This window comes from Buteo buteo, chromosome 21 (genome assembly GCF_964188355.1).
Source record: "Buteo buteo chromosome 21, bButBut1.hap1.1, whole genome shotgun sequence".
Taxonomy (NCBI): Eukaryota; Metazoa; Chordata; class Aves; order Accipitriformes; family Accipitridae; genus Buteo; species Buteo buteo.
In genome coordinates this window covers 23,502,462-23,527,970 of record NC_134191.1, presented here as the reverse complement: position 1 = coordinate 23,527,970, position 25,509 = coordinate 23,502,462, and the positions used below count along the sequence as shown (strand labels likewise).

Below are 25,509 nucleotides of genomic sequence, written 5' to 3'. Positions count from 1 at the left end.
TTGGCTAAGATTTGTTTGTGACCTATAAAATACACAAATCACCTGAAAGAAACTTACAAAAGCAGAAACAGTTTTTTCTTAAAACAAAACAAACCCCATAAAAACCAAACCAAAAAGCCAAAGCTTTTTACAGCTTTCCATAAAGGTATTCAAAACTAATGGTATGCCTAGATAGATGAAGCAGATCTTAGGGAAAAAAACACCTGCATTTTTGCCCTTTGCAGTTTTTTAAAAATTTGAATCATTTATAGACTGTCTTTGCTGAGTTGTCATTATATAGAAGGGGAGGTTGATACTGTTTCCTTGAAAGTTGATACAGTCTCTTACTGGGTTTTTGTTGTACTGTTGTACTTTGACTAGTACTTTGCTCAGTATTCTGAGGGACTTCTTTTGGGGGAAGAAAAAAATCTTAGTTAACAGGAAAGACATTTTGATGGCTTATATCTTCTTTTATTAAATCTTTCAATGTTGTTTCTTTTAAGTTCTTTAGCTTCATAATTTTGCTTTCTTTTGCATGGATGCGAGAATGCTCTTGCATTTCTTCCCTGATCTTTAATATGCTATTTTGTATCTGGCTTTCACATTTCATGTAAATGTTTTGGTATCAATTTTACAAGAGATTAAGTCTATTAGAATTTTACATTTTTTCCCTTTAACATCAATACCTGCTTAAGAACTGATGGTGAGAGACTCAGACTCAGTTGTAAGAAAGATGTAACAAGTCAATAAATCTTGCAAATTGGGATACTAACTTTTCTAATGGTAAAATACTCATTGAATTAAAGTGTTGGTTTTTTATTTACTCTCAATAGTGCTGATTTTTTTTGTTTTTTAAATAAGATGAAGAGTAGCACTGCCTGAACTTTTCCAGAGCCTTAGGTAAAACTCATCAAAGGTTTTGAGGTATCCTTTGTTCACTAATTCTTGGTTGAGCTCACTCTCTCTACTTTCCAAATATTTTCCCCTTCTCTTGTCTTCTGTTTCTAAGTTCTATTAATATTGCTTGTAATTTATTTCTTTTTTCCTCCTTCTGCAGGCACCAGAAGTGATACGGATGCAGGATAGTAACCCGTTTAGTTTTCAGTCAGATGTCTACTCCTATGGAATAGTATTATATGAACTAATGACAGGAGAGTTGCCATACTCCCACATAAACAACCGAGATCAGGTAAGAAACATTCTTTGAATACTGCGTTTTATTTCTGGGTATAGTACATTTTGTTGTCCTCAAGAAATGCAAGATAAAGACAAATGAAAACAAGAATTGGAATGTTGTTTACAACATGATTTGTTTCAGCAGCAAATCTGTGTAATTGAATGTTTACTTAAATATTGACAGTGACAGTTACTCAAAGGAAAAAAATTCTTTTTTTATAAACATTTTAAGTGCCCTGTTGATTTATTCATGGGTTAAAGCTTTTGCTACATCAGTAAAATCTTGGTTTATATATATGTGGTTATGTGAAATTTCCCTTCTGATGTTAAATACGCTGTTAAATCAGCAAGATTGGTTTCTGTGCTTTTTACTAAGTGAAAAAAAATATAGTGGCTATTGTTAAACCTTTTAGTATTGCATGTTAGTTTGTGTTATTTAATCTTTACTAAGTTGTATTCTTACCAGTCAGTTAACCAATAATTATAAAGAAGCACATTAAGGACAGAAACCAACTGTTCTCTTTATATGAATGCTTTTTCTAGCTTAGCAAATGTAAAGCTAACTCATTCTGTAGAGCGTGAACTTAAGACTGTTAGATCTTTTTGATCGCTGTTTTGCTGATCTCAGTTGTGGTTTGTGTTGTTGTTTTTTTAAATTAAGATCTTATAATGAGAAGTGTGTGTGTATGGGGACAAACTACTAGATTTTAGCCCCTGTTATGTTATATAGTCTGAATTGCAAGCAGAAGAGGCCAGTTCTGTTAAGCTAAGGAATTTTTTTCTTATTTTTAAGGTTGTCTACAAATTGGGATATTGGCATGTGTTTTAATTCATAATATTTAAATCATATGCAAGCTTTAATAATCATTACTGTTGCAAAACATGTGACACTTGACCCTCAAGTAAGTTTTCTGGGGAGGGATAGAGTATTTCCTGGAGAACACCACTGAGACCTTATTTTAGCAACATTCTATTGACCTTTTTTTTTTTTTCCTGAGACAACATTAGCTGAAAAAGAAACAATAGCACAGTTAGTTCTGTTTACCCCTGCTCCCTGCCAATAAAACCCTCAAACAAACTCCCATCAACCAACCAAACCTACCACTATTTTACCAGATAATAATCTTATCAATACTATATAGTCAACTATTAAGGTTACTGGAAGTCTGAAAATCCTAAATGATGACCATATTAACTTGGACTAAAACAGAAAATGTATTTTCGAACACTAATAATGTCTTTTATTGTTTGTCTCAAAACAAAACAAACAGCATTTCCTTTTTTGCTGCATTAGTTGTGATTAGTTATGATGATCTCTTTCAACTTTCTAGCTGTACATCTCCTTTTGCAACATGTTTTACAGAGATACCTGAAAATACAGTTCTACTGATGGATTAAGCTGTTGTGCCAAATCAGCTGGCTGCTTATAACTACTTAAATTGAGGATCATTTGTCATTGTAGCCTTCAATTGAAGGAAATTGCCATGTCATGCCCATGTCATGTAGTATCTATCTCCTGTTCTGTATGCAATAGTTCCTTCACTTGTTGAGCACTTCAAACCATGGTGTTGCTCTGATTTAATCATGTCCTGCATTACACAAAAGCAGGGCCATTGTTTCAGTTAACTAATTTGGACAAATCTACAAGGCTCTGCTTGTGTGTGCACCTTTGGTACTTGTGTTTAATCGCTTTAGGATACTAAAGCTATCAACCACTGAAACAACTTTTACAGTTTTGGTTTTCTGCTACTTGCTTGTTCTTTTTCAGATTATTTTCATGGTTGGCCGAGGGTATGCTTCTCCAGACCTCAGTAAATTGTACAAGAACTGCCCCAAAGCAATGAAGAGGCTTGTAGCAGATTGTTTGAAGAAAGTTAGAGAAGAACGACCTCTGTTTCCACAAGTAAGTGTGTTTTCTGCACAGAAGTTTCAGAGTATTTTATAAGTAGCCATTAGCACACAAAACATTCTATGCAGATAAAATTTTTGGTTTATATAAAGTGCAGCCTGCTTCTTATTTTTATCTTTGTTCCTATGTGCATTTTTTCATAACCCAGCTCCCCTAGACAGTTTGTAATTCTGATTGTATGTAGTTCCTGTAAAGGTCACTAAAAATACTATGCATGCAGCCTGAAGCAGTGTTAGACTAACACTAGAGCAATTTGCTTTCAACAGCTGACCCATTTTAGAGATAAGAAAAAACCCCACCTTAACACAATAAAAATCAAACCTATCTTTGTATTTACATTTTGTTTTAGTGTAGGTTTGAGGGAAATGAGAGGCTATTCCTCCTTTCCTTCCCCACAACTATGAACAAGCAAACAGAATCCACCGGGGGGCGTAAATTCATGTAGCAATTTTTGGTATTTTTACAAAGGATACTTTACCTTTTCCTGGCACTATGAGGATGATGAAGGTACTTTCTTATACTCATTAAATAGCTGGAGTTAAATATCAGCAGATTTTGGAAGAATAACTTCTTGCTGTTACAACCAAGTGTAACTTTTGTTGTTTAAAAAGCTCTTTCTAAATGTTTTGTAAACAGACTGTTAGGCAGAAGATGCAATTCTTTCCCTGTTACTCTGTTGGAGAATTGCATAGATACTTGTTAATGGATTGTAATGTCTGTGAGGTAATGAAAAGTATCTTCCCATCCTCTGAAACTTAGCGAGACTCCTTATAGCAATGAAACTGTATGGCAGAGTTTGATTATTCAAACTGGAGTATTCCTCGAGTGTTGTTTTCAGTGCCTCCACATAGTATATTGTTGTTCTTAAAGATACACTTAAAGCTGTAACAAATGAAGGTTTGAGACTTAAATAGAAAGAGTTGCTTGTCTAACAAGCTGCCTTTTAATTTTGTGTTTCCCTCAGATACTGTCGTCCATTGAATTGTTGCAACATTCTTTACCCAAAATCAACCGGAGTGCTTCTGAACCATCTCTGCATCGTGCTGCCCACACAGAGGACATAAATTCATGCACATTAACGTCGACAAGACTACCCGTGTTTTAGGATCATGCTCCCCTTCCCTTGTTCTCTCCAGTGATGGGAAAGGAACAGAAGTAACAGAAGTTGTGCTTTTAATGCCTCAGTGTACAGGATCAGTGCCAGCAGGATTATCTGCGTCCCAGTTTTAAGAACAAGCTGCTAAGGATTTCTGCAGTTCTTATCCTGCAGGGACACAGCTCCACATTGCCTTTTTCTACAGTTTCTTTTACTGGGACAGTTAACAGACTATAAATCAAGAGATCTATTACTATTTTTTTAATAGATGCACTTGAGCCTTATTTTTCCCATACACAGAAGCGATGGATGTTTCTTTGGCAGTGTTTCTGGATTGATTTGAATCTGTTGATAAATTGGTATTTTTTACTGCAAGGATGGCTTGCCTCAGCATTTGAGGAAAGAAGATGCATTATGGTGCTCTTTGATTGCCCCATGCCGTATGCCACTTCAAGTTGGGGGGAGTTTTGCCTGAAATGGGTATCTGCAAACAAGACTGAGAGAAGTGGAAAAAAACTTTCTGGAAATCAGCTCCTGCCTAAGAACTTTCATCAAGCCAATGAAATAAGTTAAAATGCTAATTCAACACAAAATAGTTTTGCAATAGTTTTGCACATAGAAGAAAAACTCTTGCAAAAGAATGGAATATATTCTGAATTGTACTGCTCAGAGAAGGAAGCTAGCCAGTCTTGCTATGGTCATCTTCAGTAACTTAAGCAGCTTACTTTGGTACTATTGACTTGTTTCTTGCAGCCCAATGAGGTGGTAAGTGCAGAAAGACAGGCTTTTGTGGCTGAGAAAAGGCTAATTAACATTATCTGTATACTTCTGCAAAATGAGCATAGTCTTCATCCCATCTGAAGCTGTCGTCCAAGAGATGCACTATCAAGAGGAAACTGAGCATATACAGTTTTTCTTGCTGATTTGGGTTTTAATTTTGTTTTTATTGCTCCTGAGAAAATGCATTTATTGTAAGCCAAGGTTCCTCTGATTATCTTATTTTAATAAAATAAATTAAATTTTAGGTTTCAGATTCAATGTCATCATTTAATGTAGTAATCCATAGTTCTGATATGTACATCTAGATGTGAAAACCTCAGAAAGTGACATTCTGAATAATATTTTAAAAGTTACTAGGATAGGCAATAGCAGTTCAAGTAAAAACACACTTGATATAACAACCTATAGGTTTCCAATCACTTCCATTATGAGATGGTTTTTATTCTACTGTAAAATAATCTCTCAGCAGCATCTACTTAAGATACCTACCCTGATGTGCTATCAAGCTATTTAACTGCACCATTTTTGCTCTGCATTTTATCTTCTGTGAACCTGTTGTTTACTTAGGTAGAAGTGAGAGTTTTGTCTTGGCTGAACTCCATAGATGACAAAAACTAGGTGGTTTAATCTAAGAATTTATTTTTTAAATAGCATTCTGTTTAAATATGTTTATTAGGGAAAGAATGGAAGCTTGGGATTTTGTGTCTGTGTGTGTGTGCAGGTAAGTATGGGGCTCTGAACTGAATACATTGCTGAGGTCTAGTGAGTGAAGAGACAAGATGTCTGTAACCACTGTTATCTCCATCTAAACAGCTGCCTAAAAGCTGTCAGGCAAAATACTTCTGCTGTTAATTTTGACAGCTTACATGTGCAACTCTTAACTGTCTGTAATGTTCAAATAGCCATTTCAGCTTCGTATTTGCAGCAAGCAAGAAACCCACAATGTGAAAGGGCAAAGGAACTTGAAGTACATAAGCCAGATACATACTTAAAAAATATCTAGACTGTTTGTCCTCAGAATATCATATGATATTATAAGAAGTGTGGAATATTAATGCTTAGGTGATAATTGAGCATGATCATAAAGTTTGCTTGCTAAAAAGTAAATTGAGGGTTGAAGGAAACTGTTCTATATAGTTCTGCATGATTTTCAACAATATTCTTGGTATTCTAACTGTAACCCTCTCTAAAAGTCATTTATCTTTCATTTTACCTTCATTATAATAAGAACAAGAAAAAAAAAAGATAAATGGTAAGCTGCTTTTACTTTAGCTCTGATTTCCAAAAAGAAACCATTAACTCCTGGTTTTTAAAACAGGTTATGTGTCTCTTGAAAAATTAAAATATTTTTGATGAATAGGCTTATTTTGACCAGCACTTGATGTCAAATTAGGTGAAAGCTGCTAAGTGAAGAATGTAAAAAGTCTGAGTTTCTAAGTCTTACTGCTTTCAAATTAAAACTTCTGTTTATGTTGTCCCTAGGTAGCTTTGAAAAAGAAGTTATCTTTTTTATTTCAGACTACTGTTACTTTGCCCCAAAAAGACATAAACCAGGTAAATCAGGAATGTTTTGTTTAAGGTAAAGAACATCCTCTCCATTGACTTTTTTTGAGTATATTTTATTACTGAAAATATTTCTCTCTGGGGAAAAAAAAATAAATGTGCAAGACCAGCTAGAAACAAGCTTCTGTGGGGAGGCTAAGGGCTATCTAAGTATTTTGGGGTAGAAAGTATGCCTGGGCAAGTGCTCTTGAACATTGATCTTCAGAGTACTCCATCTCTTGTAGTGATACTTCATTTTCCTTCACCTTTGTAATTAGCGATGAAGATAAGGCCTGACATTGCAGTAAGCATTGTTAAAAATTAACTCTAGGGGGGAAATTAATTATGGAAAAGTTACATTTCTTAAGTCAGAATAGAGAGCGATATTTGCATGTTCAATTTGAGGGAACTGTTGGCCAGCAGACGTGGGAGGAGTTCTCCCTCTTCTGTTGGAACCCTTATAGAAAGGTAGTATTTCCACCCAGGATGTTTCTCAGCTTCAGTTTTGACTCAGAAATGCCAACCAACAGTTGAAGCGGATAATCCTGGAGTCACTAATTTGGTGCCATTTAAAAATGTTTGAATCCCAGATTAAGGTTCTTGCTGTTTGCTTTATGACAGTGACCCAGATCCTAGTTTTTAGCCATCAAAGCAGCACCCTATTTGGTGTGCTGATGTAAGGTTTTCTGCACAAGTGTCTCTAAATATACTTTGCTTCACAATACAAGTAATTTCTGTTGTCTCAACAATCAAGCCTTCTAAAAAGTTCAAGTCTTCAAGCAGACAAGCAACTTTTCAAGGGTATGCAGTCTTACCCTCAAGCCAGTGGTTAAATTGACCCTCTACTTACTTGAAGATTGTCTGCTGAATGTGCTTGAGAAAACTCTGCTTGCACTCAAGTATTTTAATGCTATATTACTCAGTAGCCATTTCAGTTGTGTCCAGACTGAATTTTTAGTCACTGCAAAATTAATACAAATGACTTAGCAGATTTAACTCCTTGTATCAAATTTCACAATCAAATTGGAAATTGCTTTTGCAACACAAATGCAAATTAAATTTTTAACAAAAATAAAATTCAGTAGCAATTCTGTTAGCTGAGAAATGTGCCTTACACCTCGCACCTCCTGGGCCTTTAACACTGCTGTCCTTAATCTGAAAAAGGCAAATGGGAACCTGGAGAGAGGCTTCCTGACAAAGAGGAGAAGGAGCCAGCTGTCAGTACTGTCTGGGGCAGGAGTGCCAGGGAGCACTCTGGAGACAGCCTCGGCAAAAGGCTGCACTGCAGCCACCTTAAATGTCACTTAAGTGGGCAATGTTTGGCCCTCTGCCTGTGCTTTTAGTAATGGCATCTGCCAGCTCATCTAGGGGTTGGAGCCACACAGAAAGGGGGCTGTTCTGAGACTGTATTACAGCTTCAGAAAGGTGTCTTTCACTATGCTAGAGGTACATGGAGATGGAAGGGCCTAAGTATCTATCAGCCACACAGTTCAGTTAAGAAAAGCAGCAGTTAAAACTGTTTCTTTTGTAACTCAAATTATTTATGTTGTATAGTTGCAAACTATAAGATCACTGACAAAAGGAGATCAGAAAATTACTTAGTTACTTCATTTAATTTTGGCTACTTCATTTAACTGACCGAAGGTTTACCTTCTGGTTAAATACATTTGAACTAATTAAATTGAACAAAAATGTAACTATTATGGTTGCAATGGCTATTGAAAGTAACTACTTGCTCTCATTATACAGTTTCCAAAATCCCATTTGTGCTCTAAGTTTAATTCAGCTGCATGTTGTGACTCCAATGTTGCTCTGTCTGAATATATTAATCAGTACTCTTGTATTTGCTTTATAACAGGTGCTCTGAGAGACATTTCCTGCCCCTGTACTCTTTAATGATTTTAAAACAAGGGTAGGAACGTAACTGGCACAGTCTTTCAGAGCCAGGCAGTGTCCAGGCCCCACTACTGAAACACTCACTGTAAGAACAGGGTAAACTTTATTCTGAACTCTGGGTACTACTTTGAGGTATAATGTATTAGTTCTTAAATCTCCTTTTTAAGGAAGAAAAAGCTACACTGACCATTATTTATTCCCAGTGGTTTTTTTGTAGATATAGATTTAGTTGATTTAGTGGGGAAAAAAAAAAACCCACCCAAAATAGATTTAGCAACAGTTTTTAACAGCTTAAGCTTTAAATGGTAAGAGAGGAGCTGTATTTACACTACCACTCAGCTCACAAGACAGCATATGTTAGGCCAAAGAGGGAGAAAACCCTCTGGGATTAAGGGATTTTTTTTCCATGCAATCAATGTAACATTTTAAATATATTTTAGTAGTTTTGTTGCCATACAAAAACTATCTGAAAACTTTACCAGGACTGCACAAGTAAGCCACAGGGCACATTCATTCTAGCTGTGCTGTAGAAAGTAAAAGCATTGCTAAATAAATAGCTAGATTGCTATAAATGAAAGCACCTTTAGTTCTCTTTATTGAGAAGTAGCAGAATCTTCATCAGCCCCAGAAAGGTGCATGAAAAGTTCTCCAAGTTCTGTTACTTCATCGTCTGTGCTGGTCACAGTCCTATTTTCTCTGTCTTCAATGAAGTCCCACAGACGAACAGAATTGAAGAACTGGAATAGAAGAAAATCTGACTAAGCATGAAGCATTATTTGTCACAGTTCCATCAAAACATTTTCCCTTATTTGTCTTATTTCTTCATTAAAAAGTCAGAAGTTCAGATTCAAAAGCTGGGTTTGTGCTAGGATTTACTAATACTCTTAGCAACATTTGCTGTTAAATTCAAAGTGACAACCACTCAGTGTTACAGTATGAATACAGTGAGGTCAAAATAGCCACTATTAACGAGCTGTATCTGCATTGAAGGGGTAGGCCTGCCTGGACCATGCAGGGTGGTGGCTAAGCCATAACATGTTTCTGGGGCTTTAACCTTTTCAGCTGGTCTGAGTGCCAGCTGTATGCAGGCAAGTGAGATGAGTTCTTTCACTGTAGGTGAAAGCTTTAACGGCAGAATTCCTTTGAAGAAAGGTTTGCCGTGAGAAGGGTTGGTTGAAAAAATAAAATGGTAATAAATTGTTGCTATAAAATGAAAGATGCTTTCTCCTTTCCCTAATAACAAACCTTTGCCTCAAGGAAAATTGATGGGTGCTTTCTACACCTCTCCAAGGCCCTGTGTGGTATGAAACATATTTAAGTAATACACATTACATTCAAAACGTGGTTTTAATTGCACTTGACTGGAGTATTCCCTTACCCGCACAGTCCCCTCAGAGCTGAGCTGTTTCCTTGGTTTTTCAGGTTCAGCTCGTGTCCCATCTGGATAAGCATGAAGGTAAAGACACTTCCCTCCAAACGGGCAAGTTCCTTTCCCTTGTTCAAAGTACTTGCAGGGTTTCTTCCTGATTTAATTAGAAAGAGGGAGTTATTGCCTTCAGCTAGTAAGGAAGTAGATACAGTTCACTCTCCGTGACTGCTGATCTCATCCTTAGCCAGTAATGCAAAGTACTGCTCCTGTTAACACACGGAGAGTTTTGGTCTCCCCTTCCCTCATTGACAGCAGTCAGAGATTATTAAAAGCGAACAAAGACATAGATAAAAGAACAGCATCACATGTCAAAAAAATTAAACTATCTTAAGACATGGAAATTGAAGGATGTTCAAAGAATGTCATCAATCCTACACAGATGCATTGTCATCATAATGAACAATGCTATTTTTCTAGCAACATTCCTCTCCTGTATTTTTTTACCACTACATTTTTAGGAACCAGTTCCTCATCATCTCCTTTGGAAGTTCTATGACAATACTTTGTTAATTTAAGTTTCCATCGCCTTTATTGTTCAATCAAGCTGTTCTAGCTGTGTAGCAAGTTTTTGTAAAGGTGTTCCTTACAAAGGTAGGACAACAGTATTCAGGGTGGGTGGATTGTTCTGCGATGAAAAACAGCTGAAGAGGAAAGTACAGAGAAAATGCAATTGAACTTGTAACCTTAATATGCAAATAGTGATGAAACTGGTTCCAAGACATAGATACAGTCTATCAAATAGCAACTACATGGGGGGAAAAAAAGCTCAACAATAACACTGCCCCCCCACCCCCCAAACCTAGCAGTGCATTAAAAGCAGAATGAATTTGTCTTGGTTTGGAACACAGGTGGTCTGTGACTTCCAGGTTTCTGGATCTGACTTTTTTCATCCTCCACTGGCATATAAATCAGAATGGATTTGTGCTGGCATGACCCCTGCTCTTAGAGTCCACTTTATTGGCATTGTATTAGCATTTTTTCATCCCATGCAGTACAAAATCCTCAGGTTAAACTGACTGCCAAGAGATCTATCCATAGAATTTCTGTACCAAAGACTGTTAGCTACAACACAATGTATTAGTCTTAGCTAAGCACTTAAACAAAACCCCTCTTTGTATTCTCTTCTGTACAACAGGTTGACAAGAGCCAAACCCAACTTCCAACATGACCTGACACCTCTGTTCCAATAACACGAAAGCTTACCTCACTGACAACGTGGCCGTTTAAAAACTGCACTAAGCTGAGGCTTTTGAGCGCAACTTACTACCCTCACAATTCAAAGTCCTTATGAATTAAAATGAAGAACCAAAACAGCAATAGGGTATTGAAAACAAACTGTGTCTGAAGAACCTCAGTTTAAAGTGATTAATTTTATTCAAATATTTTGCCTGACTATAAGATAAAACAAGACCAGATGCTGGATTAAACATTTAGTGGAGTAGTGCTGCTTTCAGCAATTCTTTTGCTGTGTTGTAACAGGACTTCAGAGACTTAAAGCTTCCCCAGCAGCTGAAAAGCTAGTAGCAGCAGCTCTGCACAGATTTAAGTAAGGCCTGTTTTTTTCTGTACTCCAAAGGGCATGTTTAAAGGTCAGCGCACATCACAGAGTAAAGCTGCACAACCTTCAACAAAATAGTCATCGCTCACTTGGGTCAAGCACAGCTCTGCTTGTTTACCTTAAAAAGAGTGAGCAAGGAGATAGATAAATAAAGATTACTGTTCTGCGAGCTACATAGCCCTTACACATTCCAGGCAAGCACAGCTTCGCAAAGCTGCTGTAAAACTACCCGTCAGCAGACCTCTCCCACCGCTCCAAGCAGCGGGCAAATCATTATTAGACAATAAAAGGAATGCAGTCATGTAGTATTTTCCATTTCCAGCAGACACTGCAAAAGCCCCATGAATTTTTATCCCATATTTCAAGAGACTCATACATTTTCCTTCCCTGTTTGTTTTCCTCAGTAACCGACAATCTTCCAGGCAATCATGTCTAAGGGATCAACAGAAAACACATGAAGCCAATTTTGGCAAGCAAACTGAAATAGCTTCAACATTTCAGAGCACAGTGAGTTTGAATAATTTCTGATCTATAATTACGTGACAGCCTTTCGTGGCAGTCACGAAGTTAAATAAAACCATTAACAGAGATTACGAGTTCTCTGTAGAATGGTTTGTAATTACGTAAAGCTTAAAAACATAGGCACTTCGATTGACTACATCTTAGTCTATCTATCTTAAGGACAATGTAAACAGTGTGTGTGGTTACTGAACTTACCCCACTCCTTGCTTAAATGCTTCAATCAGCTCATTTTTCTTCTCCTGGTCTTCTACCCAATATGCACTGGGAATGACAAACTCGGATATCACACGGCACTCTGGGCAAGACCTTAATGGATCAAGACAAAACAGCAATGCTCTTTTACTTTCCAAGAATGATACTCCTCAATAGATTTGCCAGAAACAGCAGTTTCCTGCGGGAAAGGGAAATGGTTTGTCGCACTCGAAGCAGCAGAGACCTCCTCACACATTAGTACAGCACACGTGCACATTTGTTAGTAGTTTTCAATTGAAATAATACAGTTCAGCGCAGTCAGGGCTTGTGCTACCTTGCATTTGTTTCTAGACTTGAACAAAAGTAACAGGTATTTCCTCAATACGCAGGAGTAAACTGCATTTGCTACTCCCAATACGCAGAAATAAGTCGTAACTCCTACACGAGTACTGCAGCTGCCATGCAGCAGAAAGCCAAACCAGTTGAAAAAAGACAAAGGAAGGTCTCTAAGCCTTTTGAAATGTGATCTGACTTCTACCAGCAGTGATCAGTTGTTCACTTAGTGGTTTTAGGAGATGGATTTCTACATGAGGAACTGAGACCAAGAATCAAATATGCAACTTCAGGTACCTCAACAAGCCTAGGAATGGCTTTATTACCTACCAGGACACCCCCCCCCCCCCCCCCCCCCAAGTCCCATAAAACACCTTGTCTCCCAGCAGGCAGTGCTTCTAGAACTAAGCCAAGTCCCTCCTTTGGATTAACTTTGCAACAACTGGTATGTTCACTGTTGTGGAGAAACGTAAAAAACATTTGAAGAATTTGTGTTAGTAGTTAATCCATACTCAAAATGGATTCCAGGGTGCTTTTTCTGAAAAAACAAACAACTTGCAGTCCCTGCTGTAGGCAGAATATCTCAGTACCTGTCCAACAGAAGCTTGACTCCAATACAGGTTATGTCCTAATGAGCTAACGTTCACTTAAATTACATTTATAATGAAACTTGCGCAGAAAAGTCTGTTTTGGCAGAAGACTGAAAAAATATTTCCCACCTTTTCCTCAGCATGCCTGTAACTTGAGAGAGTTTTCAAAGAGATGCTCAAAAAAGGAAATTGCCCTAATAGGATGTTTTAAATTCTCTCATCTGAGGAGAGGCATATTTGGAATACATTTTTACAGAGCTAGAAGATGAAGGCATTTACTCAGGTACAGATAAATCCATAAGTAGTGGGACACTTTGCTTGAGTAAGCTATAGAGAAAAATCCAGTAATTAAGCACACACTTAGAAAAAAAGGAGTTCCTGTTTTGGCACACAGGTTTCTGTGAAGGGCACAGGTTAACAAGGTCTCAGCTGTTCCAGAGTCCACGCGTGTGCACTTTTCCCCACCGTCAATGCAATGAGAGAGGGCAAAGTTATAACGGGCCAAGCTCTTCCCATACAGGACGGCAGCATGTAAGTAAACTGTTACCAAAGGATACCCAATGCATCCTTCTGGTCTTGAAGGTAGTTCTCATAGCCACACTCCAATGTCCTGGAATTTGCCAGCACTTGGACCAGGATTTTCTGACCTCAGATCTTATTAATGGGTATGGTAATATTTACAACTACGGAATCCCTTGTCACCAATTTTATTTCTGTATCAAGTCAAAGCACACCAGAGAGCCCATCTCACTGACACAGGCCACAGAGAAGAGACTCTGGTTAACATCAACTTACTTTATGATTGGATTCTCAAACTGCTTGGCACATCTCCACTGCCGGATGCAAGACAAGCAGTAGGTGTGATTGCAGTTGGAAAGGATCCCAAACCTCCTCTCGGAGGCTGACGGTTTCTCGTACACCACTTCCATGCAGATACTGCACACTTTGTCCTGACTTGCCTGAAAGGCAAAGGCCTTCTCCATGTCGTGCTCAAATGTCGCCATGCACATCTGTCATGGGAGAGATGTCATCGGTTATTGCAATCCATGTATCAGCCTGTTCCTTGTAAAACAAAAGTGTCTATGAAAGGGACCTATTACAGGAAAAACAAGATACACTGATTAAGAGCATCATGCCTACCTTTCATTGTCATAATTTAATTTTAAGAACATTAAAATCAATCATGTATTTCACCCCTTCAGCGTTCTCTGCAGCTTCAGGAGTATCAGAAGTAAGGCTGCCTAAACACTCTTCATTTACACCTTTCTATCTCTCTGTCACGGAACAGGTATTGCACAAGGAGGTGCTTCAAATACCCCTAGAAACCATCTAATTCAGGGTCCAGAAAAGGTCCCACACTCAGGATGTTACTCTGCTTATCATTAGGGCCACACTCATTCACCAGATACTAAGCTTTAACCTAGCTAAGGAATTAGTCTCTTATTACAGGCTTTCCTACAGCACCTCTCATCGCAGTATCCCAGTAGTGACCATGAATAACCAATTCACACTCTCACAGCACTACAAGGTGAGCTGGTGGTTATACCTGGATAGTTTTACGTTTCAAAGTTCTCAGGACATGACAAGTAAAATAAATTTAAAAGACTTTAAATTATAATAATAATAAAGCACACAAAACAATTCCACCTTAGTAGCAGCATTTTGACCAGTGCACCTTCTCATCCAACACACACCTCTGTTTCTGGAGGTGAGCGCCTGACAGCAGCGCTGACAGGACACTGTGCCAGCTATCAACAAGCTCTCGGGAGAAGTGCGTTTTGCACCAGTGCGTTTTGCAAGTATATGCTGACTGCACAAAAACTGAGGTTTTTAACCCCTTGGATTCTACTCCAGGCTCTGGAGAGTCTTCCGATTCGGTAACCACTAACACTGCTGGTCCTTCTCTTCCTCAGCCTTGAGAACTCCTGATCGTGACCAGCCCTGACCTAAATCTGGTAGCCAGGCAGAGAAAAGAGCAGCCCTTTAAGCCCATCTCTAGTCAACCAATTCCTCACCCGGTCCCTCCAGCTGTCTTACTTCAAGTTCAGCTCCAAAATCCTTGTGCTCCGTTCAGTCTGACCCTACTTGACCCTGCCCTGAAATCAGCCACAACCAAGAGGAGACATCGGAAGAGGTGACTCAGCAGGCAGGCAGGGTGATCTCCCCGAACGCACCAGCAGCCCCCAACTCCTCTTCCCCACTACACATAATGTACCACTGAGACATTGTGTAAGCTACCAAGGACATTTTCCTTGTAGAGTTGTAGGGTGTTCTGGGAGAAGGCTGCAGGCAAGTTTCCAATAAGGATGAAACTGGAAAAAAAGAAATTGCTGTAAAAGGCTATCTGCATCATCGTTACCAATTAAGGCCAAGATGCTTGAGCAGACCACTCTTAGAATCATTTTATAGCTAGATAAACAATAAAACAAAAGCTCTTTGGAACAACAGGCTCTTCTACATAACACATCTTTGGATTTTAGAGCAAACAAACCAAATCCCGCACTAAGCAAAGCAAATCTCACACGGATTTCAAGTTAATACTACCATTTCATGAGCCTTCCTCTGTTCTTGGTCGTAAGGGTGAAGTACTTGCAATCCACATATCTCACACACGTCTCCATGGAGGTAAAGGCAGCGATCTCCGAAGTGGCACGCTCCCGCTGCAGCGTAGGGACACAGCTGCTCTCCAACAGCGCAGGAGCTTCCAGCTACCGGATCTTCCAGTCCGCTGCAAATAGCTTCCAAATACGAATGGGGCTTCACTTCCAGATTATCATTTTGGTCACTGCAACACACCACATCACTTGCAGTGCTGGGTTTCTGCTTTTCTTCATTCAAGCCACACAGATCTTAGGAAACAGAAACATAGTATGAACCATACAAGGCACTGCACAAAACCCACACAAGAAGTTTCATGTACCTTCTTTCCAGTGATTACCAGTTTGGTTGATTTTTTTTTAGAAAAAGTTTTCTTCTCAATGAAATCTCATCTCTAAGCTCCTTTTGCTCACAAATCATAAGAATTTTCGCAAACTACCTACTGAAAAGTTTGATTTTAAGATTTCTTCAGCTGTTTTCTGTTTACAAATAGGCTAAAAAATCCTCTAATTTCACATTAGGGCAACTGGCCCATTCAGTGCGACAGCAGGGGAAGGTAGGAACAGCGTGCAGGCGGCAGGGGGGCTTGGCTCCTCTGCCCTGCCTGTCAGGCGTGGATGGATGTCTCTGTGCTTGTGTTCCTACGGGCTGGCACAATCCTCCACAAAGCACACGCCAGGTACCCCGGCACAAAGCAGCCAGGTTTCTCACCATTTCAAATGCCCTTATGCTGAGAACAAAATGCACAAGAAGATCTGAGGGGCAGAGAGATTTTAACCAAAAAATCCACTTCAAAAGAAAAAAACCCACCCCCCAAAACCAAAACCTTCCTTCAGAGAACACCAGGCTAAAAGCCAGTCAGCTAGACAAGGTCATTAAAAGGTACTGACAGGCACAAACGCTTCCAGGAAAGAGGCCTCATTGGGTAGGAAGCCTGACCGCACCTCTCCAGCTCTCCAAGAAACTCAAGTAATAAAAGGAGAAAAACTACCTAACTCCTATCAAGCATCACAGAGGATGAGCACAGCAGCACTCCCACTCACTTCTGTCCCTGAGCACTAGTGTTTTCTTCTCCCGTTTGCCAGTCTCATGCAGTTTGCTCCTGATTATCGGTGCGCTGTGCTCGGGAGGATGGCGAGGGTTGTGCAGTGCTGCCGATGAGAGGGGAGGCGGCGCAGGGGCTGCTGCACCCCCCGACACAGGAAGTCTGGTGTGATCATACCTGCGAAAGGAAAAACACAGAACAAGTGTTACAAAGGCTAAACTTGGCACAGTGGCAGGACACTGCCCTGATGAATATTTAAACAAAATAAAACCGAACAGCTACTTTTTTATTTTTTTTTTAAAGGATTGTTCTGACAAGTTGACTGAACTGCTCAGTTCCTTTCAAAGCCAGACTAAAAGGCTTCTCAGTCTCAAAAAAATGGATGCTGCTGAAAGCACACCTATATTTTCTTCTCCAGAGACACCCAGCCTAGCTGAAAGAATATTATTCATGTGCATATTAAATTAGATCTTCGTCATCCCCTCACACAAACAGGTTTGCTGGCATTTCTCAGAGAAGCAACATCAAAACGCTGTGCAGGAAGGAGTGACATTTCGTGATCTCAGTTTCCCCCTGCAAGCAGCCACACTCAGACTTCGTGCTCCCACAGCACAGGAGAAGATGTAGTATTTGCACATGGGATAGGAAAGGACTCGAAACATCCAGTAAAGCTGTGGAAATATACTCCAGCAGCAGAGCAGAAGCAATCACTGCAGTAAAGAGGCTGGGCCAGTAAAACCAGGGACATACCTGAACACTAGAGTATTTCTGATGGGAACAAAATATTCTCCGTATCTGTTTCTGGTCCCGTACTTAGGACCTGTACGCGCCCACAGACATGCCATTCCTGTGAATCGCTCATGTGTGTCAAGCACCCCAAACTCCAGCAAAACAGCTGGAGTAAAACAGCAACATGCTTTACAGCCATCGTTACGGTCCGGTCAGCGCATGATGTGGTCCCCATGAATAACACGGCCATCAGCAACATCACACACTACCAGTTCAATGTGAGCAGCTAACGCAAGCTGCAGAAATCACCAATGTTCAATCTCCTAAAGCAAGTTTGGTATCATGAACTAAGCGAAGGAAAGGAAATATAGCTAAGCCATTGCAATCACAGCAATGCCGTGAAATCCCCTGCTGCTGTTGGGTGAAGGCACCTCTGGCACATCCCTGGTGGAATGTAATGACATTAACTAACACGGTAGCGTTTACTAGAGCATTTCTCAAGGAGTTTTAACCAGAAGAGTTCAGGAAAAGGCGTGGTACCGTTCAGCTTTCCCACCAAACCTAGGGGAGCACGAGAAAAACACTTTGCTCTAAGACAGAGCTGAAAGTCCCTGAGATTGTGTATTAGAATCTGCACGAAGGAGGCTACAAGCTACAACAGGAGAACTGAGTGAAGCACTGCCGAAACACTGCCTGCTTCCCGCCGCTTCAGTAACACGGAAAGCAAACTGTGCCGCCAAATGCTATTTCATGTGAAGTTGCAGGCTCTGCTTTTTGCATTTCATAGGTCTCAGTATAGTAAGAACCAGATGAAAAACATTTGTGAAACCTGAAGTTTAATTTCCACAGAGTAAAATAATTTCTGAAGCCAAGACAGAGTACAACTATAATATTGGATGCACAAGCTGATTTTGGTACTGGGAGAAAAAGCTCACATTTAACATACTATTTGATTCCCTTTGTCATCTCGTCTTGATCCGGGATTCCCCGGGGTTTACCGCTGACCGAACGCGATTATTACGCCCAGTTCTTCTGAACTCGCTGTTCCAAACCGAGTCAGGTCTTTACCTGCACCGAGTTCCGTAGGCACACTGTCCCTTCTGGTAGTACTTGCAGATCGTAGAGGATTTGCTTGTCGACAAGTCGTGAGAGAACAGGCACTTGCTGCCCTCCCGACACACTCCTTGCACGTAGTACCTGGGGGAGAAGCAGTTCTGGTCAGAGAGGCCCGCTGGGGCAAGAAAGACGAGCGTAAGGACGGGCGTAGGGGCCAGAGGGAGCTCCGAAACCGGTTCCGCGCACCCCCGGCCCCGCTTCTCCCTCAGAGCGGAGATTCCCCGGCGAGGGGGGCCTCGACGGAGCGGCTGCCGCTGCCGACCCCCGGCTTCCCCGGGCGGGGGAAACCGCGTCTGCCGGCGGACGGGACGGGACGGGACGGGACCGGGGGACGGGGCCGGCACGCAGGCCCGGCCGGGGGAGAGGCCTCCGCGACCTTGCCCTCGCCGTGAGCGGGCCCCAAGCGGCCGGGCCGGGCCGGGCCGGGAGAGCAGACCCCGGTCAGAAAGCCCCGGCCCCGGGCCGGGCCGAGGCGGCGGCGCTCACCTGCAGGTCACCTGCTTCGTGCTCATCCTCGCCCCGCACCGGCCCGGCCCGGCCCCGGCCCGGTCCGCCCCGCCGGCCCGGCCGGCTCCCCGCGCCGCGCTCCGGGGTTCCGCTCAGCCGCGGGGGAGGAAGAAGGGCGGAGCCGCAACGCCTTCCCTCCCGCCCGGACAGCATTCAGCGCCGCGCCGCCATGGCAGAGGCCGCCATCCTGCGGGTGCGGCACTGCGGGGCCGCCATTTTCTGCCGCCGGCCGCCCTCCCGCTGCCCCGCCTGCGGCCGCCCCCTGCGCGGCGCCGGGCTGCCCGCCGCCCCCGTCCGCCTCCCCAGCCCCTTCCGCCACGGACACCGCCAGCCCCGCGCCTTCCTCCTCCGGCCCGCCGCCGGCACCTTCCTCGGGTAGGGGCGGGCGGGGTGAGCGCGGCGGGCGGGACGGGGGTCCCGGGGGAAAGGCAGCTTTCGCCTCCTTTCCACCAGCCTGTAAGTCCCGACCCCAGCCCCGTCCGGAGAGGAAAATTGGGGGGGGGGTTAGGTAAAAGTCGTGCCTTCCCGCCCGCCCGGTGGGTCCCGGGAGCGTGAGGAGTGCCGCCGGCTCCGAGGCGGGGGTCTGTCCGTGAGGGGGACGGGGGAGGAGGCCGGCGGCCGTCGCCCACACCGCCGCTCTTCTTTCAGGGGCTACGACGGGGAGTCCGACCTGCACGTCGGCATCACCAGTACTCACGGTAAAAAGCGCTCGCTGGCTGCCTCCCACACCACCGCCCGTCCCCCGTACCTCGTCTTCGGACCGCGTCGCCCCCGTTTAGGGCGGCCCGCGATTACCTGAACCGCCCGGCGGGTTTTCGGAGCCGCCTCCGCTGTTGCGGCGGTGTCCGGTACCTGTTAAAAACGCGGGCGGCGACGTCCAGGTGCCCGGTGCTTCCCTCTTCCTCGGCGTGCGGCGGGTGTCGGAGCCGGAGCTCGGCTGCTGGCTACAGAAGAGTTATCGCGTAAAGGTCAGAGAATCTGGAGGCCGGGAGCTTCCCTCGCCTCGCAGCAGTGAGCACGGAGAGCTTCGAGTCAAAGCCACGCACCGCTCTTCGCAGGGCACGGAACGGAATTGACAGGGGGACTTCTGTTCCGGACGCGGGGAGATAGAAAGCTAGGCAGCCTACTTCTTTAAAGAAGTTACAGGAAATTTTGACTTGAACGCAGTTTTTGCTAATTCTAAAAATACCCCTAATTAAAAAACAAATTAACAAAATTTTAAAAAGCCGCGTTAAACGCCGCATCAGGTTCTCCTAGAGTAGGCACAGCCTGCAAAATCTCACTTCAGATGTTTAATATAAAGCTGGTCTAATTTGGGGGGTTAAAAAAGAAGCCTGGTTGTCCTTAAGTTGCTTTCATGATCAAAAGACTGCTGAAATGACATTGTAAAAATAAGAACAGGTTCTTGATAAAAGCAAGTACAGCATTTTCTGCTCTGTAGCCACAGAAGGCCACTGATGGGAAGCTATGGTATAGCTAGTCTAGGAAAGAATGGCAGTATGGAAAACTAGTAGTAGCTTTCATCACTTTAAAAAAAAAAAAAAAAAAGAAAAAGAATATGGCTCCGATTTGCAGTGCCACCTGACAATGTATTGCTCTCTGTTTTCAGGCGTGGTGTATAATTACAACGAAGAGGGCATTCACAGAGCTGAAACTGGATGGGAACAGTGCATTAGTATCCCACTAGTACAGCCAGACATGTTTGGGCTTCTTCAGCAGTGGGATAAGCTCCTAGAGGAATTTTCTGTGGGAGAGGCCTGGCTTCCTCACAGGTATGTAGTTTAAAAGCTGGATGCAATAGGAGTTTTTAGTCTGGGATGGTAAATTGGGCTATTCCATTTTGGACCCTGTGAGGCTTGTGGTTCATTCAGAGCCTTGCTCTTTTAGAACACACATTTCTAACAAACAAGTCTAAATAATGCTGTTGGGCCAGGCGTCTTGAAACTTACTGGCCTTGCTAAACATAAAGGGAGTATTTTGAAGCTGTAAGTAACAAATGCATCTGCTGGAATGTTAAAGCTCTAAAACAAGGGATCATTTGAGGGAACTTTTCTTCAGCAACAAAAGAATTTTGCATAAAAAAAACCCAGTTCAATGAAACATTACCTTTAAGAGTACGCTGCTGAGTACAGAAGTAGAAAAGCCCAGGCGCAATTCTGCAACGCTATCTTCTCGGTTTCAACGGTTTTAGATGTGTTTGCATTTACAGGCTGACTGCACTGATGGGATTCTTGCCCAGATCCTACATCCAGATGACTTCTTTGTTGTCAGTGATCAGAAATGGGAAACACAGTCAGGCTCATTTCCAGCTCTTCCAGCTGGTTCCTAACATTGCTTTGGATAGTTAAATACAGAAAGACTTCCACATATTTTGAATTAAACCAGTACATTCCAGCAAGAACGTTCAGTTCTTTGTAGCTTTCCTTGAAGTGAATGCCTGATGACAGTTACAAGTTACGCAGCCCAGCTAAAACACGCACTGCCACATCACCACGCCTGCTGATGACAAAGCAGCCTGCTTTCCAAAACACCAGTCCTCGAACTGTCCATCAGTAACAGTACCTGTAACAAACAGCCTGTCTGAGCATAGTTCTGTGAACTGTTGCTCACAGTTCTGAGCATGTCTGTTGATGTCATCTTATATAAAAGAAAAAAAACCCACAAAAGATCAAAAGCAGGTTTTAGCAATTCAGTTATGTGCTTGACTCTAAAATTTTAGAGATAATGTATTATCTTCCTAATACCAGGGGATGAAAGAATTTGACCTAGAGTGTAATTTTAAAATGTCTGTGGAACTTGTAAAGCCAATAGGATTTGCGTCTCGTATGTAAGCAGTTCCCAGTGCCTTAATGTTATTATGAAAACTAACCTGATGTCAAAAAAGCATTGGTAGAAGGTGGGTAGGTGTGTGCATCTCTTCTACAAGCTTTTCTTTGCTTGTCCTCCATCTGCCACCTCCTGACAAAGTGACCTACTTTTTCCACAAATAGACCAGTGACCCCTCAACTGCTGAAAACCAACCTTTTTTTTTTTAAGATGTTAAATTAACTCTTTATTTTTTCAGTGGAGAGGAACTGCGCTAAACTAACCCTGTAACTCCTTTGGGTTCAGGCCAAGCCTGATTCTAATTTTCCTGACTGCTTTTCATTTACTGGAAGGATGGTATATAACAGCAGCAAAGAATAGCAGCCACAGCCATGACCGACAGTATCTTAAATTACTGATTTGCTTGTCGGGATATAAAGACACACTTCCCAAAAATGAGGTGCTAACTGGAAGACACAGAGGGTAGTAAGAAGTATATTACAGAATCTTTTGCATTATAAATACAAAGATAGCGTGCAAACAGAAATGAGGTGTTACGTGCTTTGCTTAATTGTGGAACTGATTCAGGAAAGCATTGTGTACTCGTAAAAGTTATCCAGACGTGCTGCGGCTCTCTGCCGGCTCAGCCCTGAGCTGGTGAACCCAACAATTTTTTCAGTGTCATTTTCAGAGGTTTTGTACTGCACAGTGATGATGGCCACTGCTGAAGTTACTCATCATTATTTTTCTTAACAATTATTTTGGTAAAGTAAGTAGACCGTTAGCAAATCGCTTGCTTACTGAATGGGAGCTCATAGGTCACTTCAGATACCCTTAAAAGAGCTTTGAAGAAGACAGTGAGCTGTCCTGAACTGGGCTCAGGGTCGCAGGGTTGCCTTTGACAGCCATAGCCCTCAGATCCTGCAAAAACACCTTGTAAATGCCCAGGGCTGACAGGCAAGCCTCACAGAAGAGTCCATGTGGCAATCATGGAGCCACTGACAGTACAAGGCAAGGAATGAGTCACGGGGCCAGAAGGACTGTGTGGTTTAACCCCAGCCAGCAACTAAACACCACGCAGCCGCTCACTCACTCCCCCCCCATCCAGTGGGATGGGGGAGAAAATCAGGAAAAGAAGTAAAACTCCTGGGTTGAGATAAGAACGGTTTAATAGAACAGAAAAGAAGAAACTAATAATGATAATGATAACACTAATAAAATGACAACAGTAGTAATAAAAGGATTGAAATGTACAAATGATGCGCAGGGCAATTGCTCACCACCCGCCGACCGACACCCAGCCAGTCCCCGAGCGGCGATTCCCTGCCCCCCCCCCTTCCCAGTTCCTAAGCTAGATGGGACATCCCATGGTATGGAATACCCTGTTGGCCAGTTTGGGTCAGGTGCCCTGGCTGGGCATGAGAAGCTGAAAAATCCTTGACTATAGTCTAAACACTACTGAGCAACAACTGAAAACATCAGTGTTATCAACATACTGAACTCAAAACACAGCACTGTACCAGCTACTAGGAAGACAGTTAACTCTATCCCAGCTGAAACCAGGACAAGAACAAGGGAAAAATGACACAGGATGAGGCAGTTACCGAAGAATCTTGAGGATTAGGCAGATGGCAAACAGGAGTCTGAGCAGGTCTGTATCAAATGCAGTTACACAGGGCCAGTGGAAAAAGCAGCACTATGTGGTGAGGGAGTGGAATAAATTACTGAAGTTGTTAGTGGTCAACATGAAGCATTTGGGAGAATCTGAGAAACATTCTGACAGGGAAAAGAACAGGTAAGTACCATATGCTCCTAGGGCAGGGTAGTGGGGGAAAAAAAAAAAGGGGGCAAGAACATCTTAAATAGTGGCTGCTGCTCTTCAGTTAGTATTTCTGGCCTTGCACAATTGGCACAAATAATTGCCAACGGGAGTACAACTGGCACACCATATAGCAACTGTATCAATATATTAGTGATAGAATTTACATGATTTTAAGTAAGCTTCCAAGTTAATGCCACTCTGAAAGAAGTGCATGTAGTAGCACACAGTTAACATCGCTGCTGCAGGAAGAAGTTTTCAAGAGAGTAACAATACATGGAAGAACAAAGGTTAACAAGGTAAAAGCCAAATAAATATAAAAAATAAGAACTCATTATTGTAAAGGCTGCAGCTGCCTTTTTTTTGTTGTTTTTTTTTTTTTCATGCTCAGTTTCTGGTATCCCTGGCTGCAAAGTACAACTTGTGATGAATAGAATGTATTTAAACACCTGTATTAAAGGAAGGTGGCAATAGTTCTTGGAGAGCATGCACTTCCTTATTTCACTCAGTAAAATATTCTTCCGTGCACAGTAATTAATGGATTAGCGCTAACTCTTACCAATGAGATATTTTTCCTAGGTATGACGAACATGACCACAACTGCTACACGTATGCGCTGGCATTCATTAACAGTGTGCTGACTGCACAAGGAAAACGGCAGATGAGTAAAAGTGAATTTACAGAGAAATTTGTGATCCCACAGACAAAGAAAGCTTCCAAGTACATTACTCTGCATCAGGAGCTAACAGCTAATGATTTCTACATTGTACCCCTTCCTGATCAAGAAAAACTGTGCTGAAAATTTTAAGTTCCTGTATAAAAACATCTACAACATGCAATAGGAAAAGGAAGTCTTAAGACTCCAAATCTCAGGGTTTAAGATGCATGATCTACTAATATATTTAAAAACAATTAGCTTAACATGTTAGCCTGCACATCATGGAAGGATCAGGAAACTGAACTTGCCCATCTGAATGATACAACATGCATACAATGTATGTACTACAGAAAATTTAAATGGGAACTATTCATGTGGAAAAAGGTTCTCCTGTTTACATTTGCTATATGCTCTGTCCCACCAAGACATTTAAGGCTAGACATCTTAACTGCTGTGTAATGAAGGGCTTTAACAAATAAACTGTGGTAACTTAAGCTGTAGCAAACCAAAATGTTGTTTTCCTGTCACATTTGTTTACTGATAGATGAAAAAAAGGGAATTTTTGCTTGTGTGCTGCTGAAATCCAAAGTCCATGACTTAATGCTGATTCACCACATGCGAAGTTACTTTCATCTACTTTAATTACTAATAAATATAACAACAAATTAATGCAGCCTCTTTGCCAGATATATTTCTTTTCCAATTCTTATTTACATTTTGCACATTTATTCCTCAAACCAAGACAAACGCTTAGTATTAAAAGATAATAATTTAGTGTCTGTATCTGTTACTATCTGTAATAAGCGAAAGACTCCTCAGGATTTATCTCTCGAGTTAAAAATTTAGAACTTAACAAAAAGAAATTTAAGTTAAAAGAAATGAAAAAGGTCCTCCAAACAGCACTTTTACCTATTGTACATTACATGGAAGTGTATGCTGAGGTCAAAATTCTGCAGTCCATAATTTTGTGCAATTTATTTACTTAGATTCCAGTTTAACAAAATAATTTCAGCTTTTTTTCCTTCTGCTCATTTCTGCAAAGTAAGCTGGTTTTAGTCTAGATGTAAGTCCTGTTTTCTCAAAGATGGAGAAGTAATGATAAATGATTAGGGTTATGTCCACATCTAGTTTATATTTTTGTATACACAAACTGCATTAACCCCGCCCCCTCAGTACTCTCCATACACCAGGCTTAACATACTCCCCCACCTCCTGTGTTCTTCCATTTCT

At 41.7% G+C, this 25,509-nt stretch overlaps 3 protein-coding genes across 13 annotated transcripts in view; 2 read left to right on the top strand and 1 right to left on the bottom strand.

Moving 5' to 3' along the window:
• Positions 1–5,184, top strand: part of RAF1 (Raf-1 proto-oncogene, serine/threonine kinase) — an 80,106-nt gene extending 74,922 nt beyond the window's left edge. For all 5 annotated transcript variants that reach the window (XM_075053091.1, XM_075053090.1, XM_075053089.1 and 2 more), the window contains 3 exons: positions 1,037–1,168; positions 2,924–3,058; positions 4,029–5,184. In XM_075053091.1, the coding sequence (XP_074909192.1) occupies positions 1,037–1,168; positions 2,924–3,058; positions 4,029–4,169 (408 nt within the window). In that variant the 3' untranslated portion in view covers positions 4,170–5,184. The remainder of the gene's footprint in view (positions 1–1,036; positions 1,169–2,923; positions 3,059–4,028) is intronic.
• Positions 1–19,135, bottom strand: part of MKRN2 (makorin ring finger protein 2) — a 42,944-nt gene extending 23,809 nt beyond the window's left edge. For 2 of the 4 annotated variants that reach the window (XR_012653850.1, XM_075053095.1), the window contains exons 1-8: positions 18,977–19,135; positions 18,443–18,571; positions 16,644–16,822; positions 15,547–15,851; positions 13,798–14,012; positions 12,083–12,193; positions 9,757–9,901; positions 8,960–9,115 (exon numbers count right to left, since the gene is read on the bottom strand). Coding sequence is in view for 3 of the 4 variants with exons in the window: in XM_075053095.1 (XP_074909196.1) it covers positions 8,972–9,115; positions 9,757–9,901; positions 12,083–12,193; positions 13,798–14,012; positions 15,547–15,851; positions 16,644–16,822; positions 18,443–18,571; positions 18,977–19,002 (1,254 nt within the window). In the remaining variant the exon portion in view is untranslated. Of the gene's footprint in view, positions 1–5,329; positions 7,444–8,595; positions 9,116–9,756; positions 9,902–12,082; positions 12,194–13,797; positions 14,013–15,546; positions 15,852–16,643; positions 16,823–18,442; positions 18,572–18,976 lie in introns of those variants that run through there. The other 2 variants (XM_075053094.1, XM_075053093.1) reach the window with 2 other exon arrangements.
• On the top strand, positions 19,029–25,374 carry MKRN2OS (MKRN2 opposite strand). Of its 4 annotated transcripts, none has more exons than XM_075053097.1 (4): positions 19,029–19,372; positions 19,646–19,695; positions 20,607–20,769; positions 21,207–24,419. In XM_075053097.1, the coding sequence occupies exons 1-4, from the start codon at positions 19,167–19,169 to the stop codon at positions 21,343–21,345; spliced, it is 558 nt and encodes a 185-aa protein (XP_074909198.1). In that variant the 5' UTR covers positions 19,029–19,166; the 3' UTR covers positions 21,346–24,419. The 4 variants fall into 4 exon arrangements, with proteins under 4 accessions (XP_074909198.1, XP_074909197.1, XP_074909201.1 ...); XM_075053096.1 differs by having other exon boundaries at positions 19,047–19,372; positions 24,201–25,374; XM_075053100.1 differs by lacking the exon at positions 19,646–19,695 and having other exon boundaries at positions 19,142–19,372; positions 24,201–25,363.
• Positions 25,375–25,509: the final 135 nt, after the last annotated feature.